The sequence below is a fragment of the Leptopilina heterotoma genome, unplaced genomic scaffold (assembly GCF_015476425.1).
Source record: "Leptopilina heterotoma isolate Lh14 unplaced genomic scaffold, ASM1547642v1 Lhet_191, whole genome shotgun sequence".
Taxonomy (NCBI): domain Eukaryota; kingdom Metazoa; phylum Arthropoda; class Insecta; order Hymenoptera; family Figitidae; genus Leptopilina; species Leptopilina heterotoma.
Window position 1 is genome coordinate 317851 of NW_025110910.1, and position 26403 is coordinate 344253.

The following is a 26403-nucleotide window of genomic DNA, read 5'->3' on the forward strand; positions in this document are numbered from 1 at the left end:
GCGCAGTAGAGACTAGATGGCTCTGGACATGCGCAGTAGCAACCAATAGACTGTAGACATGCGCAGTAACTACTAATAGGTAGCAGACATGCGCAGTAGCAACCAGTAGGTAGTAGACATGCGCAGTAACTACTAATAGGTAGCAGACATGCGCAGTAACTACCAATAGATAGCAGACATGCGCAGTAGCAACCAGTTGATAGTAGACATGCGCAGTAGCACCCAGTAGCTAGTATACATGCGCAGTAGCACCCAGTAGCTAGTAAACATGCGCAGTAAATCTGTCTGCCATTTATAATTGCGCACTAGACCTACATTTCCACCATTTACCCTCATCATTAAAAATACCTCCTATAAAACTGTCTTTTATCCCAGTTAGCTACTAAACAAACAAACTTATCATCTTTTTCAATTTTATACCTCACCTAGAATATAAAATTAAACATTTAATATTTCTCGTAATCATTTTTACCCTTTTTTATACATTTTGCTTAATTTTTTCTGTCTCCAAGACGACGACGACGACGACTTTCATCGAGCAATAAACCCGTATGATAAACTCCACTCGAGAATGCAAATGACCAAATGTGCAATGGAAATAGAAAATGAAAAAAAATATCAACTTACCAGTTCGGTGGGCATGGTGTTGCAGGATCTGAGAGGCAAGTTATAGGTAATGGGTACTGGTTGATTTCTGTACTCCTGTAGACAGGAGCTATTTTTAGACAACCCCCTGGGATAAACCAGACCATGAAAATCAGTATTACCCTCAGTTGATATGTGGACGATTATCGACTCGCTCGCACATTCGATTTGCACTGTGTTTGCTATTGCCACTGTCGCTGTAACAGAGAAAACAATTGGCTGTTAGTGTCACATTCATGGCGGATAAATTGTCATTTTAAAACTTTTACAATAGCCACGCTCATTCAATTGTTGGATAAAAGTAACAGAAAAGGGATTTTTTTCTTGCCTTATCAAATCCATAGGGGGGACATTGAAATTTATCCTTTAATTAAGTAATAATAAGTAAAAATGTTAATATTAATAATAAAGTAAATATAAATGAAGTTTAAAATACAATTTAAAATAATTAAAAATCTGAGTGGTAATAATTACTTTTCTTCGTAATCTTATTAAAACTAGTGTGTGTATTACGTTTCGTGCAATAAAATCATGAATTTCTCTTTTTACGCGAATAATTTTACGTTATTTTATTAATTCGTTACAGTTTATAAAACAGCAGTTGGGAGTGAAAATAATACACTCGTATTTAAAATGAAAAAAAAACAATCTCATTAATATTCATGTCTCTATATCTCTTAGGTATACCATATAAATAACGGACAATTAGTTTGCGTTACGTCACCTTCTCTTTTTCTATAAAAGAAATGATCTCACATTATTAGCATTTTTTACTTTTCACACCCAAAGCAAAAAAATATTTTTCTATCAGAATTTCTTAAAAATAAAAAACAGGCTATAATGATTAAAAAATAAGTATGAAATATTTAAAAACTTTTTCCGAATTCAATTTACTTGTTTAATATTAAAAAAAAAAAAAAAAAAAAAAACCTACAGTTTTTTTTATAAAATAATAAAAATGTTTCACTTTTGTGAACGAGGGAAGAATTATTGCATTCTATTGGCGTAAATAATTTATGGGAAATATTTCACACAGTAAAAGCAATAATACAGCGATGGATAATAATAATAAAGATTGGAATAAATCGAGTGGATCATAACTTTGTATAAACATATATTTGTGGTCGATTAAACTTCTGTTTTATTGGCAAAATAATTGTAAATCTATAATTAATTATATAAGAAATTATCAATAAAATTATTTTATTTATTATAATAAGTGAAAAGAAATTATTTGCTAATTATTTTTCCACTCAATGACTGGTAGTTAAAAATAATATCTCGTATATTCTTAACAATTTTTATTATTCATCTGTATCTTGATACTTTTGACTTCCAAATCACTTTCGCTCGTTATTTATGTTGTTTTACTCCTGGCAAAAAAAATTTTTACGACTCTTTTCTATTCGGTCGTGAACACAATGATTTTAATATTTTGTCTATAATAAAAATTCTCTAATTAATTTCGAACAGTGGAAACAAAATTACGAAATACGAATAAGAAAATATTTTCTGCAAAAATGTAAAGAATTAAAAATTTTTTTTTTTTAATATAAAAATTCGACCTAATTGAATCATAAAAATAGGATTATTAATATTAAGTGGACCAGATTTTTTCGTTGCAAAAGTGTAAAAAATTAAAACAAAATGTTCTTGAAAACTTTTTTTTTTTTTTTTTTTTTTTTTTAGAGTTAAAAAATATCAACATTAAGAAGAGAAAAATAGGATTATTTATTAATATTAAGTAAACCAGATTTTTTGTTGCATAAATACAAGAAACTAAAACAAACTTTTCTTAAATTTTTTTTTTTTAATTTTTAGAGTTGAAAACTATCAACTAAGAGGAGTGTTAAGTGAATTAAAAAATAAATACAAAGAAGGCATGAAAATGCCTCTTAAAATGTAAATGAGGGTTGGAGACAAAATTACACCTTGGTTCAAAGCCACTCCCACATTAAATGGTTGTGTCTTTGGAATGTAAGCAACCTTCACATTGGCATTGAAATTTTTTTATTTCTTCATTCAAAACCAAACTCATATTACTTTCTCTCTATTTAATGTCTCGTAATAATAGATCAGGCATTTTTGTATAAAAGTAATTTTCAAAAAAGAATGAAAAAAAATTTCAATAGCAGATAATTTTGTGTTATATGATGATGAATAGGAATGTTAAAGAGAATTTTTTTGCGATTCTTAGTTTGATCATCTTCTTTGGAAATCTTGAAACGTATACCGTTTTTCAAAGATGTTGCTCGTGATAACCTAGACTTGAGATTTTCTTGTTCGTTTGCGATCGAACAACAACGACAACAACAGCAACAACAACACTGGTGTGTCCGCTCCTAGAGAAATATTCCGTCGTGACTTGTTTCTTTCAAGTTCACGATTCTCTCATCATTGTCTCTCCTCAACCTTGATGACATTTTAATTGTCTTCATTTTTATTATCTGTCTTCTGCATTTATTATTATTTTTCTTCTTTCAATAATAATTATCAACTGGCAACAATTCGCGTAGGGATAACTTCTTACTTTTCTTAAATAAAATCAGCAATTTTAAAATTAATAGAAATTCAAAATTTAAAAAAAAAAATTTTTTTTTTTAAATTTTTTAAAACAAAAATTTTTTTTTAAATAAATTTTTAACAAAATGCAAAAAAAATTTTTTTAATTTAATTAAATAAATATTTATTTATAAAAGAAGTTGTTTTAATTAATATTTTCATTTTTTTACTGTTTCGCACATTACGATAAAAAAAAAATTTCCATAGATAATTGTAAATAGAAGCAGTAATAATTTTTCAAACAAGATCTAAGCAATAAAAGGAAATTAATTTCTTCTTTCTTCTCTAAATCAAATTTTATGTTTATCAGGTGTTTAGAAATATCTAATATACATTAAACTTTTCATATTTTTTCATAACGATTTTTACGTAATAATAATATACACAAATGTTAATTATTTCATTTGTAAATAATTGCTCGTAATTTAAAATTAAATATAGAATATAAAATTATTATTTATTTCACGCTAGAGAGTGAAATCATTTTAAATACGCAAGATTAATGACTTTGTTTTTTCCATTTCATTTTTTTTTTTAAATTACCATTTTTTTTTTTTTTTTATTGAAATGTATTTTTTTTAATTTATTTTTTTATTGAAATTTATTTTTTTTATTGAAATCCTTCTTTTATTACTATAATTGCATTTAGCTTTTTAAAGTTTCTACAATTTATTATTTATACTCTCGATGAGAAAAAAAAGGAGAGAAAAAAATGCTAATAAAAAAAAGAAGTTACTAACAATCAAGATTAGAATTTACATCCTCTTTAATCAATTTCTCAGGATTGTGTGTGATGCCGGTGACGACGCTTTATAATAATAATGATCGACGGAAGTGAGACTTGGCGCGTGTCGATTGTAAATCGCGCCAGTCAATGCAGCTGCAATTTATTTATACATAGATTTCTTTTGTGATGTTAATGAATCGTGGAAAAAGGGGATAAATTATCATTATTCGCGTATAAAAGAAATTTTTAATTATTTTACATTAATTGTAATTTAAGAAATTATTGCTGCCAGGGAAATAATATTAATTTATCATTACAAAATTTGAACTCTAAAAAATTAATTTATTATCAACTATTAATAATTAATTTATCAGTTGATTAATTTTTTAATTTATAAATGTTAATTATTTTGTATCAATTAATGTCATACGTTATTTATTTTTTTATATTAATTAATTAATTACTTAATTTGAAAATAAAAATTAATGTTCAATCGTCAAATGACAAATTTTTTTTTTTTTTTATTTTAATGCGAAACATTTTTAAAATTTGAAATTAATTAATTAATTTGTTATGTTACTTCATTAATTTCTTAATTTAAGAATAAAAATTAATGTTCAATCGTCTAATGACAATTTTTTTTTTTTTTTTTTTTTTTTTTTTTTATGCGAAACACTTTTAACATTCGAAAAAGAAAAATTTAATTGTTAGGATTTTCGGACGAAAAAAAGGATGACTAATTTTGTTTTTCAATCAGAAAAAGGAGAAGAGAAATGAAATCAAAATGTTTCACTCGGCGATGAGATTTACTTTTGTCAAAATACAATATATAATGAATCTTTGGTCATTCTAAAAAATAGATATTTAACGCCTATTTATTTTCAAGAGTCAACGACGAGTAGTAAAGCCTTCATTATAAAGACGTTATCCATGAGTCATTTCGATGAAAAGAAATATAAAAAGGATTCTACGGTCAAATACCTTTTTCGCTTCCGGTGGTTTTTCTTTTTATTTTTGTTCATTCGTCCTTCGTTATTGTAGTCGTCGTCGTCGTCGTCAAATGTCGTCATAGTCATTATTATCATCATCATTTTGTCGCGCACAATTGATACAGAAAGTGACAGTATACGAATATAATTAAAACTTGTAGAAAGTTATAATTTTTTAATATATAATTTTTTAAGTAAAAGCCTTATGCTAATGCAGTGTCTTTCTATCTAATAATTTTGATCTCGACTTTTATAATTAAAAAAAATTTAAATATAATTATTAGTTCAATTCAATTTTATCTCCAAAGCCTTGTTTTTCAGCGAGGCTCTAACAAACCCCATGGGGGCCGTTAGATTACGCGGCAATGATTACCATAACAAAATTATTTTTTTTTAAATTTTGATGCAGGTTCAGGACAGGTTGTAGGACAATTTTTAAATTTCCCACGTAAAATGAGGGATTGTATAGTAAAATATTTACAACTGACAGGATTTATTTGCATGGCAAGAATATTTTTGGGAGGGGAATGATAACGGTTTTCTGTAATCGCACGATTTTAATAGTCAGAGGACTATATATTGTATACAATACATGCAACGGGTTACGAAACCGCTTTGCTTTTGGCATGAAATGGATGTACGCGTGAGCATTGCAAATAAATATATATATATACGTATATATATACCAAGGGCAAAATTGAATGGCAAGCACATTCGAGGCGAGACTAATTCTTCTGAATCGCTTATACGAGAGCCAATTGCGTCGCTCCAACGGTAATTTATGACCAACTTCTTCCGGGGTTTATTAACCTGATGACTGAAAATTGTTCTTTATACATTTTCTCATTCATCAGTTTTATAAATAGGCCTCATTATTCGTAACGAGAAGATGGGAGAGAGAAAGAGAGAGAAAGAGAGAGGGTCTCAATATTCATAATTCAAATTGGCTTTTACGTAAGATTCATTGCAATTTATTAGCCTTTTCAATATAATTTGACATCTGATGAAGAAAATTATTTTCATCTCAATTCTAAATTTTACTTATCAGTATAGAACGTTCATTTATTTTTGAGCCTCATTGCATCCACCAGACAAGTTTATCTATTTTTTCGAAATCTTTCGGATAATCACAAGCTATATTAAAAAAAAAAAAAAAAAAAAAAAAAAAAAAAAAAAAAAAAAAAAAAAAAATGTAATGCTTTAAAAATTAAAAAAAAATTACAGACTTCGCACTCGATAACTAATTTTAAGAAAAATGATAAAAAGTAGATGTAAAATTTAAATAAAAAGTTGTAAAAAAGTAGCTATCTAAAAATTAAACTTGATGACTAAAAAAAATCGTTTTAGACACTTCACAAAACTGACAAAAATTCCATTCTATTTCTTATTTTCCCAACGTTTTCATAATTTTCCCAAAAAAAAAATATTTACTTCTTTCTTATGCTTTGCTAATAAATTGAATTCCTGCAACAAATTTTATTATTCATGAAAGAATTCTAAAAAAATTTTTAAATAATTTAATTCTTCAGAAGAATTTTATAAAAATTTCTAAATAATTGATTTCTTTCTACTAATTTTATGCAAATTCTAATTTAATTAATTGAATTCCTGAGAAATTTTTATTATTCATATGAAAATAATTGAATTCTTACGAAGATTTTTAGAAAAATTCTTATAAATAATTGAATTCTGTTTGGAAATTCTATGAAAATAGAAAATTTTAAAAATAATTAAATTTCACAACGAATTCTATTAAAATTTTTGACAATAATTGAATTCTTGCGAAAGATTTTATTAGAATTTTTTAAAATAATTAAATTTCCAAGAGGAAATTTATTACTTTTAAAAAAATAATTGAATTCTTGTGATGAATATTGTTATTTTTTTAAAATAATTGAATTTTGCAAAGAATTTTATTAAAATGCCTCAAAGTAATTAAATTTTCGGAAATAATTTTGTTATTTATCTTTAATAATTGAATTCTTTCAAAGAATTATTTAAGAGTAAATAGTTGAATTCTTGGGAAGAATTTTATTAAAATCTAAAAAAATAATTGAATTATTTCAAAAAAATTTCGTTAAAATTGTATTTAAAATAATTTTCTTTGTAACAAATTTTATTATAAAGTATTTGAAAACAATTAAATTCCTTTGAAAAATTCTAATATTTTTTGTAAATTATTGAATTCTTCGAAAGAATTTTAAGAAAACATTTTTTTAAATAATTGATTTTTTCGAGGAATTGAAGTTAAATTTTTAAGAATAATTACATTTTTTGAGCAATTCCTGTAAAAATGTTTTAAAAATAATTGAAATCCTACGATAAATTTTATTATTAATGAAAATAATTGAATAGTTGCTAAGAATTTTATTAAAATTTTCAAAAATAATTGATTTTCTGAGATAAATTTTACTATTCATGAAAATAATTGAATTATTTCGAAAAATTTTATTAAAATGTTTAAACAGAATTAAATTTTTGTGAAAAATTTCGTTATTTTTGAAAATAATTGAATTGATAAAAAGCATTTTATTATTTACGATAATAATTGAATTCTTACGAATGATTTGATGTGAATTTTTTTGTATTAATTGAATTTACAAGAAAAAATTTATTACTTTTAAAAATAATTGAATTCTTGCGTGATGAATATTGTTATTTTTTTGAAAATAATTGAATTTTGCAAAGAATTTTATTAAAATGCCTCAAAATAAGTGAATTTTCAGGAATAATTTTGTCATTTATCTGCAATAATTGAATTCTTTCGAAGAATTATTTATGTAAATAATTGAATTTTTGAGAAAAATTTGGTTATTTTTTAAAATAATTGAATTCTTTGTAAGAATTTTATAAACATTGTTTTAAATAATTAACTTTTTCGAAATATAATAAATATTATAAAAATTTTTTGTAAATAATTAAATTCTTATTCTTCGATGAGTTTTATTATGTATGAAAATAATTAGATTCTTGCTTAGAATTTTATCAAACATTTTGTTAAATAATTGAATTTCCAGACAAAATGTTATTATTACTGAAAGTAATTGAATTATTGTGAAGAATTGTATAAATTTTGTTAAATGATTGATTAATTTAATTTTTTTTGAAAATAAATTAATTGAATCCCTGTAGAAATTTTATTATTTATGATAATAATTGAATTTTGGATGAATTTTATCAATTTTTTAAAAAGAATTGAATTTTTATTACGAAATTTTATGAAAATTATATACAAGATATTGAAAATAATTGAATCGAAGCCTAAAATCAGTTTTTTCAGAATTGCAAAATTCAAAATGGCGGATTCATTTCGCAGAAAATCTTTTTTTAAAAAATGCAAAAATGAAGAAAAATATACAATTTTCATCAGTAATTAATTTCAACGCACTAAATAAAAAAGAATCAAGGACAAAAAATAAAATTAAATAGAATTAAATAATGAAATTGTTCTTTTTGAAATGATTGTTTCGATCTATTGTTTTACAATTGTCCATATAAGAAGAGGTCACAAATGAAGCAATTACAATCGTATTATCGTTATCAGATTTGAGGAGAGGAGAAAAGTTATTGCCTCGAGCAGCTTCTGCGGATCCATCTCTTACTCTCTCTATATTATATTGGTATAGGAGAGCCAATTAACGACACGCGAAATACCGCAAGGTGATCTCACAAGAGGCGCATCTCGAGCCAATCGGATTCAAGTTCATCAGAGGTCACAGTGGAAAATCCCTCGAACGAATCCCTTTTGCACGAGAATCGAGGGTCAATGGCCGAGGTCATCTTGACCCCTTGACTTCCGATCGAAATATTGAGAAAATAACGGCGCAATTACTGCGCTTTGCGCGGGAGAAATAGCGAAAAATCGTAAAAATCGTCGCTAATATTTTTCTAAGCAAGAAAAAATTTGAGAGAAAAATTTTTGTTCATTAGATTACACAAAGAAAACGTTTTTCTTAAATTCTTGTTTCTTTAACAATAGAGAGAGTTCAAAGGGAGCGACGTGACCTTAACTTTTTAATTTTTTAGTCGCACAATAATTAAGACACTTGGGGAAAAACATGCGAGAGAAGTAAAATGGACGCCATTTCACTAGGGGATTCCCCACCGATTTCGCAAATAATTATAAAGGTCGTTCTACAATTCTTCTTAATTTTCTAAATTTTTTAAAAATTTCTTTTCAAAAACATGGGCAACTTACAGTTAGAGAACTTCAAGACACAGAGGGTATAAAAATAATTTTTCTTTTCGTGAATAAATTATAATTGAATGTTCGGCCGTTAGATTCGAAAATAGCACATCAGAAAATAAATGTAGAGTGTGAGTTGAAGTCACCAAGAAGAGCAAAACTCAACGAGTTCAATGCAAGTAGAGACAAGGAGAGGACGCACAGTTATGCAAGTCGCTTCCGTGCCTGAGATTTCAATGCGTGGCTTGACGTCCACTCGTTGTTATGGTACGGTCACAGCTCGGCTGCCTGCCTGCCTGCCTGCAGGTCGTCATGGCAATACATAAGAGTAAGAGAGTCAGACAATTTAAATTATTCGTCTCCTCTCTCTTACTCTCGTGGCGGCTGCCTGCGCAGGCAGGCAGGCAGCCGAGGTGTGACCGTGCCATTACTCGACACGCCAACGCACTTGGAATACTTAAAGAAAAAAAAAAAAAAAAAAAAAATGCCAAGAGACACGACATAACTGCTCATCCATGCAATTGAGAAGCTTCCTCTCCCAACGATTTCTTATTTATCTCATTTACAAATCTTTTATTTCAATCATATAGTTATTTTAAGTACGTAGGAAATTTTTATTTTTGAAAAAAAACTTTTTAAAGCAGTTCTGCTTCAATTTGTTTTTCAAAAATAAAATGTAAATAAATGATATGTTTTACTCAGAGCCAACTAGACTTTATTTTGTTTCCAATAAATTTTATATTTTATTTATTTATTCAATTTTTAGCAATTTAAAAAAAAAATTTTTTAATTATATTTAAATATAATTTTATTCCATACTTAAAGTTTTATAAAAAATTAAAGTTTATAAAATATATTGGGTTTCATTTTAAAACAAATTTTTAATTAAGAACACTTTTTTACACTCAAAACGTTTCTACTTATTTAATTTTTAACAATTTAAAAATTTCTTTTTTTTATTTACTTCATTTTTTTATATAAAATTTTATTCGACACAAATTAATGTTTTATTAAAAATTAAAGTTTATAAACTATTTGCAATTTCATTTTAAAACAAATTTTCAATTAAAAACACTTTTTTACACTCAAAACTTTTGTTTTAGAAAAGTAGCAAAATTTAAAATAAAAAGTAAAAAATAATTATAAAATAAAAAATAAAAAAATTTAATTAATTAGTAAAATTTATAGATAGAATAAATTTTATTTAATTTCTTTAAAAAATCTCCTTTTTCGTTCGTTTTAATACTTTTTGTATTATATAGTAGGCAAAATAGGCAATTTACGATTTAGTGCGAGTATTGAGTAATCTTTTTATATTCTGATGAGGTAACCATATGCGAAATTGATGTTAATTTACACTGACCATCATCGAAAAAGAATTCAGAGAGAGAGATTGATGTGCGAGATTAGAAATGTAATCGAAACAAAAGAGGGAGATTTTAAATTTAGATTAGTGTTCTATATAGGCACTTCGAATGGCCTTAATGAAGAAATCTCATTGTCCAAATTCTCCTTTGCAGAACAATTTCATTGCAAAAAGGGTTTTTTTTTCAATTTATTTGGCTATAAATAATTTTATTTCGTAATCGACTGTTAATTCCAAAATGAGGCTATTTTTCTGACCCAAGGCTTTGTATTTTTTTTTTTTTTTTTTTTTTTTAATAGCTTCAGGTAAATGTTTACTTTAAGCTTCTTAAGCGTCTTTTAACATTTATAAATTTTCAGTTCTTTCAAAAGCTCTAACTTTTATTTCTTCAATTTTAATAAATTTAATAAATATTTTATAAATTTTATGAAAATTTTATAAATTTTAAAATGTTTTATAAATTTTAAAAAGTTTTATAAATTTATAAGTGTTATAAATTTAATAAAGTTTTATAAACTTAAAAAAGTTTCATAATATTCAAAACGTTTCAAAATTTTAAAAAGATTCATAACTTTTAAAAAAATTAAATAGAAAAAATGCTCGAAATTTAAACGAAATGGTGTAAAAATAAAAATTCGAAAAAATATTCAATTCTTAAAAGGCGGACTTTTCAACTCTTGACATTGATCAGCAAAAAATAAATAACTATTATTATTAGCATTTCTCGTTTCTCGAAAAAATATTTTCAAGTCTACTGTATAAATAAATTAAAAAAAAATAAATAAATAAATACAAGAAAAATAATCTCTTTTTAGCGATATATTGAGCGATAAATTTAGAAATCATTAGCAATCAATATAAATAACAAGAGAGTGTCGTCTCTCTCATTGCCTTATTATTTTCTTGTTTATTAAAAAACAAAATCGCATGTGAGAAAAAAATTATATACGAACACATATAAGAATTTCGATAGTCATGGTCGTAACGCTCATTAAATTTCAAAAGTCTTCTCGGTGCATCTTCGTCTCGTCCTTGTTTTTTTCTTCTTTTATTTTACTATATATTCTCTTTTTTTTTTCTTTTAAGAGAAGCCGAGCGCGACAAGCTACTTTTTCACGTACTTATAAGCAGATAAAATCCGTCAAGGTCATCGGTCCGAGGAGTTTATCTCGATTCCAGTGAAATCACTGTTTCTGCAATGTGCATTTCAGAAACTCGTTTATATATCTATATATATATACAAAACCACACAAAGGTTTCCCAATAATTCAACTTCAAAAAATTAAAAGAGAGACAAACAATGCAGAAAAACAAAAGAAATTTTCATGCTCGATGAAAATTTCATTTTCAAGGTTCTTTTAATCTAGATCTTTGCGACATTTCTTTTTTCTTCACTGTTATATTTCATAAATAATGCGGTCCAATTTAATAGTTGGTTGACAATTAACTATCATTAAAAATATTTCTATTAAAAAGAAAGAAAAATTAAAATAATAGAGGAATAATAAGTTATGTAATTTTTAATAATAATTTTTTAAATGAAATTTTAATATTATTAATTATTATTTTAATACTTAATATTTGTTATTTGTTTTGGAACCATTTTTTAAATTATTTTATAATAAAAGGCCTAACTTTCGGTTTTAGGCCTTTTATTACAAAATTATTATTAATAATAATATTTGCTACTTATTAATACCGTTATTTAAATTATTATGTAATAAAGACCTTCTGACGGTTTTTAGGCCTTTTATTACAAAGTTAATAATAATAATAAAAATAATAATAAAAATATTAATAATAACAATAACAATAATAGAAATTTTTTATAATAACTATAAAAAGAATAAAAGAGTAATAATAATAAAAATGAAGTTAAGCCATAATGACCTGAACCCCCACTGAGACCCTTTATACCTAAAGTGAGAACTACTGTCCAACAAAAGATTAGAAACCTGTCAAAACACTTTTCAAGTTTTCGAAAAATCACTTAGACCCTAAATGGACCCTACCTTTGTCATTTATTAGCTATACGTAAATATTTGGAATAAACGATCTTAACCTTTATTGTTAGCCGACCAGTGACTGTCATTTTATAAAATATTATCAAGAGCAAAATATTTAAAAAACCGAATTTAATGAATTTTCTTCATCAATATAATTTCTTTAGTAAAAAAAATGAATTCTACATGTGGGGGAAAACCTAAGAGAAATAATAGTGAACGTCATCCCACTAGGGGATTCCCCACCGATTTTATAAATAATTTTAAAAAGTTGTTCTACAATTTTTCTTTTAAAGAACACACGAAAAATATTCGTCAAAATATAAATATTGTCAAAAAGCTCATATGGGATTCCCCACTGATTTTACAAATAATTTTAAAAGTTGTTCTACAATTTTTCTTTTAAAGAACACACGAAAAATATTCGTCAAAATATAAATATTGTCAAAAAGCGCATATGGGATTCCCCACCGATTTTATAAATAATTTAAAAAGTTATTCTACAATTTTTTTTTTTAAAGAACGCAAGAGGGTTGAATTTCTTAATTATTACCATTGTGGAATTGTCTAGGAAAGAATTTTTTTTTTCGCTGTCACGTGTTGGTGCACCTGTACGGAGTATGTGAATCGTAAAAATAAACCGAGGAGGGATGTATGTTGGACGTGAGGTGCGCCAAGTCAAGTGACCAGACTTCCGGTCTGTACTAAACGAACAGCAGTTTCCGTTACGAGAAGAGAAACCTCCGTGACAATATAATAATAAATTCAAAGTGTAATTCGTTGTCCTTAGTCCTTGAACGGAGATTGCTTACGTAATTATTATTGCAGAATGGGCATAGTCGATATAAAAATGTTAACGCTTTCCGGTATCCCCATCGAATCAATGTCAAAATTCCCCAGATCTATCCGATTGCAGGCATTACCTAGAGAGAAATTTTTTTCCTACAAGGAAAATTTCTTTTCTAACCTCAAAGTTTTGAGCTTATATTGTTCGTATGAACATTTGTTTGATTCATCCATTAGATCGCAGGTGGAAAATGTTATTACAATTTTTGTTATCTATAATTATAATTTGTTATGTGTTTGCGAACGCAACTGAGATAGAAAAAGACACAAATATATCGCTGTCCTTTTCTAACTCATTGCGTTCGTATACATCGTTCGCCTCTTGTGCTTCTTTCTTTATAACCGAATAAATAACAGAAACTAATTAATAAAAATTGATATTAACTAAACTGATTAAATTATTATTATTAAATTATTATTATCAAATTATAATGGTCAATACATTAAAATTAAGAAACGAAAATTCGTTTCGTTGAATACTTTTAAGTATTTAAAGACAAGAAAAATATTGAAATATTTCTGTATTACATGCGCCACACTCTATATTTATAATAAAAACAAGAGGTTATATAGCCATCAATCAAAAGTAATTCTTTTAGATATTGCGTCACGCGCGTGTAATTTTTCCAATGACATAACCTCAATTTAATTACTGGAATCATCGTAAGATTAAAGCGCAGATTCTATTTAGAACATAACCTCACATTTTGACATTGGAATTTTATTAAAATAATAATTATTACAGTTGTCTTGTCCCGTTGACTTTTGCTGGCATCCGGACGTTCAGGACTAGTTATTAAACTGTCAACCGTCTCTTATGTCTGTACAATCTTAGTCACCTACATACATATATTTTCTTAAAAAAATAAAATTTTCCAAATCTGCAATTATAGGAAACTGTAAATCTTTGATAGTTTTACCATTTTTACTAATTTGGCTATTTTTTTTACTGTCTTTACTGTATATTTGGTAATTTTTACTATTATTCAAATGAATCGGTTAGTTTCTAGAATTTTCAAGATGGCGGAATCGCGGAAAATTAAGGCCAGCGCACAATAGATTCGCTAATGTGATCCTGGGGATAGAAAGGGACACAAATGTATTTCTGTCTTTCTCTAACTTTAGGCTGAGTTTACAAATGGCATTTCGTTGAAGTTACAGGTAACTGCTTATATGCTTTCCCTTCCGAATTGTCAAATTACAATATCCCACATGACGCAGCGGAAAATTTCATAATACCCCGTAATATTTCTTACGCGATTAATTTAAACGAATAGTGTATAATTAAATTTTTTCTACAATGTATTTTTATTGAAACAATTATTATTACAGGCTCTGCGATAATAAGAGAATTTTTGCCGCATTTTATTGCGACTTCTGGAATCCGGAGGTTAGGGACTGGTTATTAAACTGTCGGAGTGACTCTTGTTGGTGAATAATTCCGAGTTCTAGATTGTCTAGATTCTAGAATGTAAAAGTGTGTGTACGCGAGAGGCGTCCACCTCCTGAAACGAGATTACGGTTCCAGTTACATAAGGTGGAACGTGAGTTGAACGCCAATCGGAGAAGGTCTGTCGCGTAGTCTCCGGGGGTAAACATCCCGAGATCAAGGATCTCAGATTCACGCTTTCTGATAAAAGGCAAACAGCATACACACACACAGACAACAAAAAATAAGAGTTAGGGGGGAAAAAATTGTAAATTTACACTTTTCGAAAGTTTATTCTTCAACCGTATGAGCAAACATTGTTTTTCTATATTTTTTTATCCAACGGAGATAAAAATGGGTTCGAGTTCCTTTTTTCCCAAGGGCAAAAAAGTATTGCATCCATTTTGATTCGGTCGATCTGGACTTCCCCTATCGCTGTTTTAGTCCTACGGTCGTTCTACAATTCCAAGTTCGAATATTTAGTACTGGACTTCCCCTTTCGTTGTTTCAGACTTATGGTCGTTCTACAATTTCAAGTTATTATTAAAAGCCCACTCGGATTTGCAAAAAGAAAAATCACAGCAGGAAGTTGTGATGTTTAGATTTATGAAAGAAATTTTCTTCTTCAGTCAAAGGATAGAGATAAATTTACAGCAACGAAACAGTTACTAGGATTGGAGTACGTGTTACCGTAGTGATATCTTTATGGAATTTTGAATTGGCGGCGATCGTAAAATATTTCGAACACTCACGCAGTGTACTTTAGAATCTTTAGAATCTTTAGATGTAGAGAGAGGAGAAAAGAGGTGATTGGGGATAATCGTGATCGAGTTTTATGGTTAGAGACGCACTCTTAACTTGATGGGGGAAGCAACGTCAATTACTCTCTCGGATTACCGTAACTTGTAAGCAAGTTCGCACCGATTTGTAGAAACCGTTACGCCATCATAATTAAACTAAAGAATTTCTTTCTAGAAATACCAGTTTTTTTTCTGCCACCAATTCTTCCGGTCCATCGGGGCAAAAAAAATTTCTTCCCTTTATCCTCAATTTTGATTTCTTAGAGTTTGAAATCACTTTGATTTCAAGCAAAATGGAAAAAAAGAACTTCCACAGCATTTTAAGATCAAAATAACGGGAAAAAATTACAAGTTTTCCGGAAATGAGGTAATCGAAAAGGGAGACATTGTTACTCAACATATAGTATCATGTTTCGTGTCTTTAGTTGATTAGTTTTTCTGTTTGCGGTTCGGCGACCTTCAATTGGTGAAAAAGAGACGAAGACTTGCTTTCGAAACTCGACCTTCCCTAATTAAGGCTTGTCAGATTGTAATTAACGTGCGGCAATGTCTAAGTAACCATGAGTGCAAGACAAAGAGAGTTGTCGTGCTAATCATCTCCTTAGAAAAAACTGACAACAGCAAAAAGTCCACCAGACCCCGCACCTAATTAGATTTGAGAAAACGATCTTTTAATTCACTGAAAACATTCTTAATTACGTTGGAGAATTATTTACTGCATCTTTGCCATCCCTTCTTTCATTAAATACTATTAACTTTGACGCTCTGTTAATACAGGCAACTGCATATATGTTGTCCCTTTTGAAAACCGCGTCATTTCTACTATAATTTTAGTTCGTAGCTAAAATAAAATAAAGCTGCTTCTACAACAACTTTTTTTTATCGACATGAACAGGACGCACTGTTAAAACCATGCAAAATAGTTTTCACGTTCGTGTCGATAAAAAAATTTATTGTAGAAGCAGCTTAATGATAGAAATGCTACGGGAGGAAAGCATATATGCAGTTACTTGTATCTTGACCTTTTCGGACCCAAATGTTTCTGATTGGTCCGTAATATTTCCGGGAACGAATGTAAACATTCGGTACGAACCAACCTTGTTTGTTTTCCCACCTTGTCGACTTTTAAAGGTTAGAAAAGTTCCCGAAAGCAAAGCATGAGTTAGAAAAGGACAAAGAGATACAAGTTTCCTTTTCTATCGTAGTTCATGCACCGAAAACGATATTCTAAAGATTATTCTGCGTCAGCCTTAAAAAATACAGACAAAAAGTGAAAATGTCGTGGAAATGATAAATTTTTCCCCGAAATCAGCAAAAAACAAAGAGGGTGTTAAGTGCGTAATGAATAATAGATTAGAGGTGGATAAGGGAATAAAGAACACGAGTGAACTCAAGCAAGCGTGTCGAGCCAAGGCTATACAGAGTAGAAGCAACCAACCTGGAAAGCGGATCTCGCATTCGAACAAGAAAAAGTCAGTCGATGCCAATCCCGATAAAATACCCCCTTTGTCTCCATTTCTCGGGCAGTCGTACGTGGCGACGCAGTGCATATATGGCACTGGGAGCAATAACTAATCTGGATTTAATTAACACTTTTGGAAAATTAATACTCTTGTCGATACTCTTTGTTTGTTATTATTGTTTCGTATTGTAAACGTTAAAAGAAGGTTCTCCCAAAGTTTGTTTACAAAACAAGTCGTAAACAAGAACAAAAGATTTTTGTGGCCTTTTCGCTTTCATATTTGTCGTCTTAGTCACGAACTAACAAGATTGTGATAGAATTGCCCAGGGTTTTCCCAAAAAAGGGTAAATATCGGAAGGGGCAGCATATAAGCAGTTACCTGTAGCATAAGGCCGCGTCCACAATAGAATCTTTTTTAAGGCCCCTTAGTGATTAGTGTACAACATCCGAAATGCGAAATGCTTCTCATTGGCATAGAAAGCTTAGAAGCAGTTACCTGTAGCATAAGGCTGTGTCCACAATAAACTTTTTTAACTCCCCTTAATCATTAGTGTACAACATCCGAATTGCGAAATGCTTCTGATTGACCGGAAATATTACCGACCAATCAAAAAAGACCTGTTACAAATTCTGCTCCACGAGACCCAACCCTGCTCGATTCCAATTTCCAAGAATCCATAAAGAATAACCTCTAATTTCAAATATACCGCAATTCGTTGATTCTAACAAGGTAATTTTTTTTCTCTATCTCCACTTATTGAATCGACATTGCTTCCAGTTTTTTTACTACATATATACACAATTTCACTCTCTTATGATGACTGTAATTTTCTTTGCTATCATTTCGTTATGTACGCATGTACCGTTGCCATTTTCTTTTGCGCCATCATTATTGACGCACTTCTCAAGGAAGTGCACGAAGGATTCCCCGACAGATAAATTTGTTTTCCAAGTTTGTAGCGTTCACTTTGTTGTTGAAACGTAAAACATCGGTCAATCACATTCGTGAACTGTTTACTAGCGGTATAACAACGTCAGAATGAAAGACTTACTTAGATTTACCTGAGTCCTGAGGTGGAAGAAGAGAAAAAAAATATCAGTAGTAGTAGCGGTATATGTAACCGCCAAAACGATCTTTATACTTACGGAACTTAACGAGCCGTTCGAATGTAGCCCGGGGACAGAGGCGAATTACACGAACCTAGTGACGATATATCGGGTCTTAGTCTTAAAGAAAAAAGTCTGTACTTTTGTTTAGAAGTTTCCTTCTTTTGTATTTCTTTTTATCTCTATTCTTTTCTATTTTATTATTTTATTATTCGTTAATGAACGAGGTAGTGTGGATCAGCCATTACATATCAAGAGTAGAAGGAAATGAGAGAGAAAAGGATAGAAATATCGTTCGCCTTTTTCTAGAAAAGGACAAATGTATCTCTCCTTTTCTATTTCATTATTCGTTAACAAACGTAAACTAACGCGTCAGTGTGAACCGGCCTTTAAATATCTGATACGAGGAAATGAGAGAGAAAAGGATAGAAATACAGTTCGCCTTTTTCTAGAAAAGGACAAAAAGATATCTCTATCCTTTTCCCTCTTATCTAAAAAACAACACAATTTACAAGTTTCATTCTATTCACAACAGACTTAATGAAAACAATTCGATTTTACAATCAGATTATTATGATCGATAAGTATTCTTCCTATAAAACAAGGGGTATGAATGTACCCCAAGAATGTTATTCCCTCGATTGTAAAGCTGGGTATTTAAGAATCGATACCTTGTTGGAAATCAATTTAGTATCAGAAGGGGGAAATCTTTCATTGTTGAAAAGGTGGAGAAAGAGAGGTGAGGATGATAATGATGATGATGATGTTGATAAAGAAAAAGAGATTCAAGTGGTGAGTTCCGGTAGCAGAAAAAGATCGTTGGACGATTAGCACCTTGAAAATACCGTTCGATTTGATTCGCGGGAGTTGGCGCTGCATTCGACCGTTTCCAATAACGGTATTTCCAATATGGAGCCATTTAACGATTCCGCGCCGGGCCACGAACTATACTTTGCGTAAAGAGAGAGAGAAAATTGATTGCCGCTCAGTGTGTGACGTTTAGAATGCAACTATTATCTTATCTGCACTATCGTTAGTTCATGTTTACATGTTACATGCCAAGCACAGTACCGTAAAGTCGATCATGTGAAAAATTCCTTTTTTCATATTATAATTTTTTTTTATTAAAAGTTAACTGTCAAATCGCGTATAAAACTAATACGCGAATAGAATTAAAGCGAATTGAACTTATTAACTATAGTTAATAAGGGCATGCCTTAATAAGTTCTATTCGCGTAAATTGTGCATTGGCTGAATTGTAAAAAGGCCCAAAATCAGAAAGTAACCTCAAAATTAAAAATCGTTATTTTTACCTATGAGAGGGAAAAGGATAGAATTATCGTTCGTCTTTTTCTAGAAGAGAACGAAAGATACTTCCATCCTTTTCTCTCTCACACTTATGAAATTTAAATAAGTTAGAAAAAACGCAATATTCTTGAAATTTATTATTATTTAGTACTTTGTATATTGTAAACATAATTCAAAATAAATTATTATTCAAATGAACTGAATGAAATTTATATCAACGATAAAATCAGGATATACATGAAAGGATGAAGCGCGAATTATCATATATTTTAATATAAACTAGTAACCGTTTAAGTTAATGCTATCATCGTGAAAACCGGTTAAAATTTCTTTCTTTTTATAGTAAAAATTTTTCATTTAACAATAATAAAAAAAATAAATAAATAAAAATTCTAAAAGTGAGTAAATTTATTTGAATAGACTTTTAGATGTATTAGTGCAATGAAAGAGCGAACGAAGACTAATTTTCATAAATTACGTTCAAGTGTCGTCCAAGTAAATAAATCAGGAGGGAGATTTATGACTCTCATGAGGACGATTAAGATTAACCTCTCTCAGTTTTCGCGTATAGAGAATATAACGTTGAGGCGGACAAGAAAGAGAATAAAAATTTTGAAAACAGGAAATGAAAAGGTGAACGCAAATGATCGTGAGTTAATGATCCTTGGGGATCATTAAATAGCCTGTGCGATGTTTGTCTTGTAGCGGTTCCGTTAATCTAATTGATTCTGTGGAGTATGTTTGTTCTTTACATGCGGACCTCTCTTCTTGGTTTTCTTGTTTTTCCCCTCTCTTCATCCCTCTTTTTGTCTCTTGTCATTTTAAAAGGCAACAAGAAAGTGCGCCTTTTAAAAGTTTTCTTGAACTGTTCCGCCTTCCTGGATTCCCCTCATTTTTCATTCCTTTTAGTTTGAAATAAGTCTTGAAATTCCTGATGAAATGTTCACTTAGTAAAAAAAAAAAATAAAAAAAAAAATTGTAAAAAATATAAATTTTATATACTTTTTGGGACACGCGTAAGTTTTAGTGTGAAATGTCAAAAATCTAGAAAGAGTATCCTAATAGTAACGTATATCGTAAAAAAAAGCAGTGAATCGTTGGTCATGTTCGTACATTCTTCAGTGTTTAAGGCCCTTACCTAGACATTAAAATTCCATACCACTACTGTGTTTAAATTCCAAGTTCATTCTCATATACTTGACATTCTTTTATAATTCTTATTTCATTTTCCCAAAACAAGATTCAGTTATTAAACTTTAAAGACTATATTATGTGAAAGTCAGTCTGTCGTAAGGCCCAAAATGTCAAGATAATGAGGACCCAGTTTGAAGAGAATAATTTGAAACTCTCACTTTAAATAATTCTTACAGTATATGATGCAATTAATTGAAAATAGTGTTGACTGTACCCAGGAAGTAACATTTAAAAAGTAATTAAAAATCAAGGTTTTGACGAGTGTGAGAAAAAAAATTTTATTTTCCATATTATAAAATGTTCATTTTTCGTCATATTTCTTAAAACATCTCAAAATTTCTCTTTACTATTGTTGATTTTTTCTATATTTTACGGATTTTTCAATTGCAGTTCGGATTTAAGAACCGAACCGAATTTAAGATCAGAATTTAAGATTGAAAAAAAAATGAATATTTTATATAAAAAAATTAATAATTTCTCTATTTTTTAACATTAGGAGCTGAAATATTGACCGAATCCACTCTGGATGTATTTTTATAAGGAAAAATTACTTTGGTGACTTTAAAAAAAATGCAACTGAAGAAAAAATACACAAGGGTCTAAAGTATCTATTATAGACACTGTAGGATTAAAATTTACAAGAGTTTTGAATTTTTTTTCCCTTGTGTTGATCCTGACGAGAAAATTTAAAGAATTTTAACTTTTTTACATATGTAAAAAATAAAAATTATAACTCATTGACTTTCATTTTTTTCTGTGATCGAAAAAAAAAAATTCAGGTCTGTATTTGTAAGCAGTGATGCAATGGTCGTTTATAGCCAAATACTAAATTTTATAATATATATATATATTAGAAAAAGTAAAAAAAAGCCAACAAAAAGTGTATAGTTGATTTAAATAAACGTTGTTTGTCTAATTAGTTAACCTATGATTATAGATAATCAAGTTAATTCTTTTTTTTTTAGGTCCACTGGGTTCGAGTAAAATACAGTTGCATAACAATCACATTCCACTATATATAAGCGTCTGTCTATATTTAAACGTCTAACAAGATTTTTCCTAATATTTTTTCTATTATATAACTCATTAAGATGTTTTCTAATATGTCAACAAGTTTTTTTTTCGAAATCATCTTTTATGGAAATAAATGATGATTACGAAAAAAAAGAAGAAAAGCAAAAGTATTTTATTTCTCAAAATGCTGAATTCTTCATAATCTTGTATTATTTTTTGGGCAAAATTTTTTTAATTTTTATCTCTTCAAATGTAATGTAAAAAATTTTTATTTTGCAACTTTTGTAAAATTCAATTTATTATTAGATTTTTTTAATAAACATTTTAGATTCTTTTTAATTGAAATTTACGAAATTCGAAATATTTGAAATTTTAATTAATCTTATTTCCAGGAAATCAATTACCTTTAAAAAAAATTGAATTAAATTTTTTTTTAAAAATTAATTGTTTTTAGTTTTTAATAAAATTTTATTCAAAAGTTGCAATATCAAATTTGGCAAAGTTTTAATTTTATAAATCATTTCAAATAAAACTATAAAGTATAATGATTTTAATGAATAGATTTTCCGAAATTGAAATATTTTTAAATATTTAAATTTTCTTCTGTTGTATTTTATTGTATTGTATTTTTTGGTATTTTATTGCATTTTTAGAAATTTTATTGTATGTTATTGTATTTTTTGGTATTTTATTGTAATGTTTGGTATTTTATTGGATTTTATAGTTTTTTATTGTTTATTTAGTACCTATTTTTTATTGTTTTCCATTGTTTTGTAATTGTTTATTGCATTTTATGTTTTTTTATATTGTATTTTATTGTAATGTTTGGTTTTTTTATTGTATTTTATTGTTTTTTTTATTGTTTTCTTATTGTTTTTCATTGTATTTCATTGTATTTTATTGTTTTTTTAATAGTTTATTGTATTTTTTGTATTTTATTGTATTTAATTTTTATTTCTTCTTATTTTATTTCGGTATTTATATTTTATTGTACTTTATTGTTTTTTTTTGTATTTTATTGTAATTTTTATTATTCTATTGTATTCTTTTTAACTATTTTTTGGTATTTTATTGTAGTGTTTGGTATTTTATTGTTTTTTTTCATTTTTTTTATTGTTTTTTCAATTGTATTTTATTGTTTCTTTATTGTTTTTATTGCTTTTTATTTTTTTCTTATTGTTTTTCATTGTATTTCATTGTATTTTTTATATTTTATTGTACCTTATTGTATTTTTTGGTATTTTATTGTAATGTTTGGTATTTTATGGTTTTTTTTATTTTTTCATAGTTTTTTATTGTTTTTTTTTAATTGTATTTTATTGTATTTTATTGTTTTGTATTGTATTTTATTGTTTCCTATTACTTCTTATTGTATTTTATTGTATATTCTAAAAAAATGTCAAAGATTTAAAATAACAAATCCCTATACAGCATTAAATAATAAGAAAAACTATCGGCATTATACGCGTGCATGACGTTTTCCTGACGTAAGAACGGAAATTGAATGAAAATGTATTCTTATAATATAATCTAATCCAGCATCAGTGAGCGGTGACTTAAAAATTTTTTTTTTCATAGTCATCCTTGACGATCAGACTTTATTGTTGTCTGTTAACCGTTCATTCTTTGAACAAATTACTGATCACATCAAGAAGTGGCTGATTTCTCTCTCTCCGCGTCAAACATTAAGATTAAGAGTCACGCCTTCCTTCCTTTTTCTTCGACTCAATTTCAAAATATCTATACCAAGAGAGGATTAAGAAAAAAAAAAAGATATTCTATTCACAAGAATACATACAATTTAGTTTTCATCCTTTTAATTACCAGTAAACTTGTATTGCATTCAAGATTAATCTCCGTATTCATTGAATTGAATAATAGTCTATAGAAAACAATCAGAATTTTTTCTTTTAACATTTTCATTTATGTTTGTAAAACTCTTTTTTATATTATACAAACAAAATATATGTTATAATATGTATTTATTTTTTTATTCACTTTTTTTTTATTTATTTGTCTTGCTAACATTTTCAGTTATTAGAAAAAAAATAAAAAATAATTAATGGAAATGAAAATGAAATTAAAAAAAAATAAAATAAAAGCAAAATAAAAATAAGAATAAGAATAAAATAGAAAAATAAAATAAAAACAAAATAAAAATAAGAATAAAATAGAAAAATAAAATTATAAAAATAAATATAAAGTTTTTTTTTTAATTGTTGCAAAAAAAATAATGTGACAATAATGTTAAGAAATTTGCCTAAACAAAAGAGAAACGTGAAAAAAGCATGTTTAATGACTCTCATTTTTAGGGAAGTTTCATTTTTTTCAGCGAATTCCAAACATTCATGATTTTCCGCTCTAATTTTCACAAAGACTTTTCCAGTCTCCTTTCGCTTTATTATTTTTTAACGACTCGGTGTACCTTTAGACACTTTCAGACAATGTTAATGAACCATTGCCTTTTAATAAACACGGCAAATATAGTATTTTATTTAATAATTATTAAAGCCAATAATTTTTTTCTAAACAATTATTATTAATGAACACCTATTATAATTTTAATGAACAGCTATTAATTTTCTATAATGTCACAGTCAGTCACAGTTTAATAAAATTGTTTACATCTGTAAAATAATAATATTTCTTTATTAAATATAAATAATAAATCATGTTATATTATAAATAATAAATAAATATTAAAATAAAAAAGTTTAATATTCCAAATAATATTTATTTATTATCATTGTTATATTAATATTATAATAATAATAATAATTATTATTAATGTCACAAATGATTATTATTATTTTATAATAATTATTATTTTATTTTTAAATTTTCGGATATTTTTATAAAATATTAAAATTTTTTAATTTATGTTAGGTAAACAAATTTTCTCATGACCTTAAACTGGTTTTTAGTGACAATTTTGCCTCTTACAATAGTACGCATTGTTTGGGATAATAATTCAGCTCGGTTGCATGAAAAAAGCGATTAAACCTGTGTTTTCTAGGAAAAAAAAATAACCACCTGCTTTGACACCTGTTCTAACACTATAAGTGAAAAAAAATGACTTCTTAAAACATAAAAACGAAAAATAAAAAAATTTACAATGAAGATTTTTTATATTTACTTTTTTTATTCTAAAATTTTTATGTTTTTTATATTTTTTATATGTAAAATAAATCAGTTTTGTAATATAGTAAAAGTTACTTTATTCGTTTTGAATTTTGAATTATACCTATTATACAATTAAAATTTTTAAATATTCAGATTTTTAATTTCCTAAATGCGATTCACACAAAAATTAACTTTCAATTGTTCAAAATTATAAATAGAGAAATTAATAAAATTTAATAGAAATTATAAAACAATTGAGTCCCGTAAGGAATATCCGTAAGGCCCCCGAAAATTCTTTCTTTCCCACAAAACTAAAATTTTTTTTTAATATTTAACATTTAATGTGTATACAAATTCAAGTTATAATTAACATGATGATAATGACAATGATGATGAAGATGATTTTTTTTTCAAGGAATTACGATGAGATAAGGTCCAAAATATGTGAAATTTTCGTTATTATAATTTACATGATAATGAGAAACGAATATATTTTTCTTTTATAATATTGTGTTCCCCCCCTAACATATAACATAAGATAATTTCACTTTTTAAAATTAAAATACAAACTTTCCGTTTGTTTTTTCCAAGAGAATATCCTAGAATTACATAATGAAAAACGAGTGGATTGTTTGAGAGTGAATTTTTTTTTCCCAGTAATATTTGCATTTGATAAAAAGATTTCACACATTGAGAGCGTGTTTCTAAAGGTGCCCTTTTTTTCGAGACTGAAATGTAAATATTTTTTTTTTAGTATCCATAAGATATGTTTGTGGCTTATTAGTTTTGGAAAAAGAAAAGAAAAGTATTATATTGTATGTGTATGTATATAAATAATAAAAAAAATATATTTTCTATAGTTTTATTTTTTTTATATTTTATATAGTTTCTAGGGATCAAAAGCACGTGTGGGAGAGTAAAGTGTGAGACGAGCTCGCATGTGAAAAACACTTTCCTTTGAGAGGCAGTTTCTCTTGGTTTGAGAGGGACAACTGATGGCGTTTCACATCTCGTGACAACCACAAATTCTGACCTACGACAACTCTAAGCACAATATTTAAAATCAATTTCTATTTTTTGTAATATTATTTTTTCTTCTTCGCTAAAAATAAAAATTATTTTATATTGTTTATTTTATTTATTTACTAACTTTTTGTGTAATTAACTTTATTTTTCTACTTATATTTGTTTATATTACATTAAATATTTATTTTGTTTCGTTAAATATTTATAATATTTATGTTACTTCATTTGTGACGCACACTGAAGAAAGGTACCCAAGAAGCAAAAAATTTGAGGTTATGTTTGTAATTTCTGAAATGAAAAAAAAACAAAAGGAATCTACTCTCAATGTAAATCACTGATGTCCACGTCTTCATTATATAAAAAATAATCAATAAAAACTGTTTTTAGTTTTAAACAATTAAAAAAAAAATTTTAATTAAAGTAAAAATAGCACAAACATAACCTTAAAATACTTTATATTTGTATTTATTTATTTCTCAATTATTTATTTATATTAAAAAATGAAAATTACAAAATTAAATATAATTCAGAAATAAATAATATTAAATAAAATTCAGATTTAAAAAAAAAATGAGTCCGAATGTTTGTCGGAAACTTCCTGAATACTTTTTTTATT

The 26403-nt window shown here is 27.3% G+C and overlaps 1 protein-coding gene across 2 annotated transcripts in view; it reads right to left on the reverse strand.

Annotated features, from left to right (window-relative positions):
- Positions 1-26403, reverse strand: part of LOC122500860 — an 85833-nt gene that overhangs the window by 34113 nt on the left and 25317 nt on the right. For both annotated transcript variants that reach the window (XM_043609989.1, XM_043609990.1), the window contains exon 4: positions 628-842. In XM_043609989.1, coding sequence (XP_043465924.1) covers positions 628-842 — 215 coding nt within the window. The remainder of the gene's footprint in view (positions 1-627; positions 843-26403) is intronic.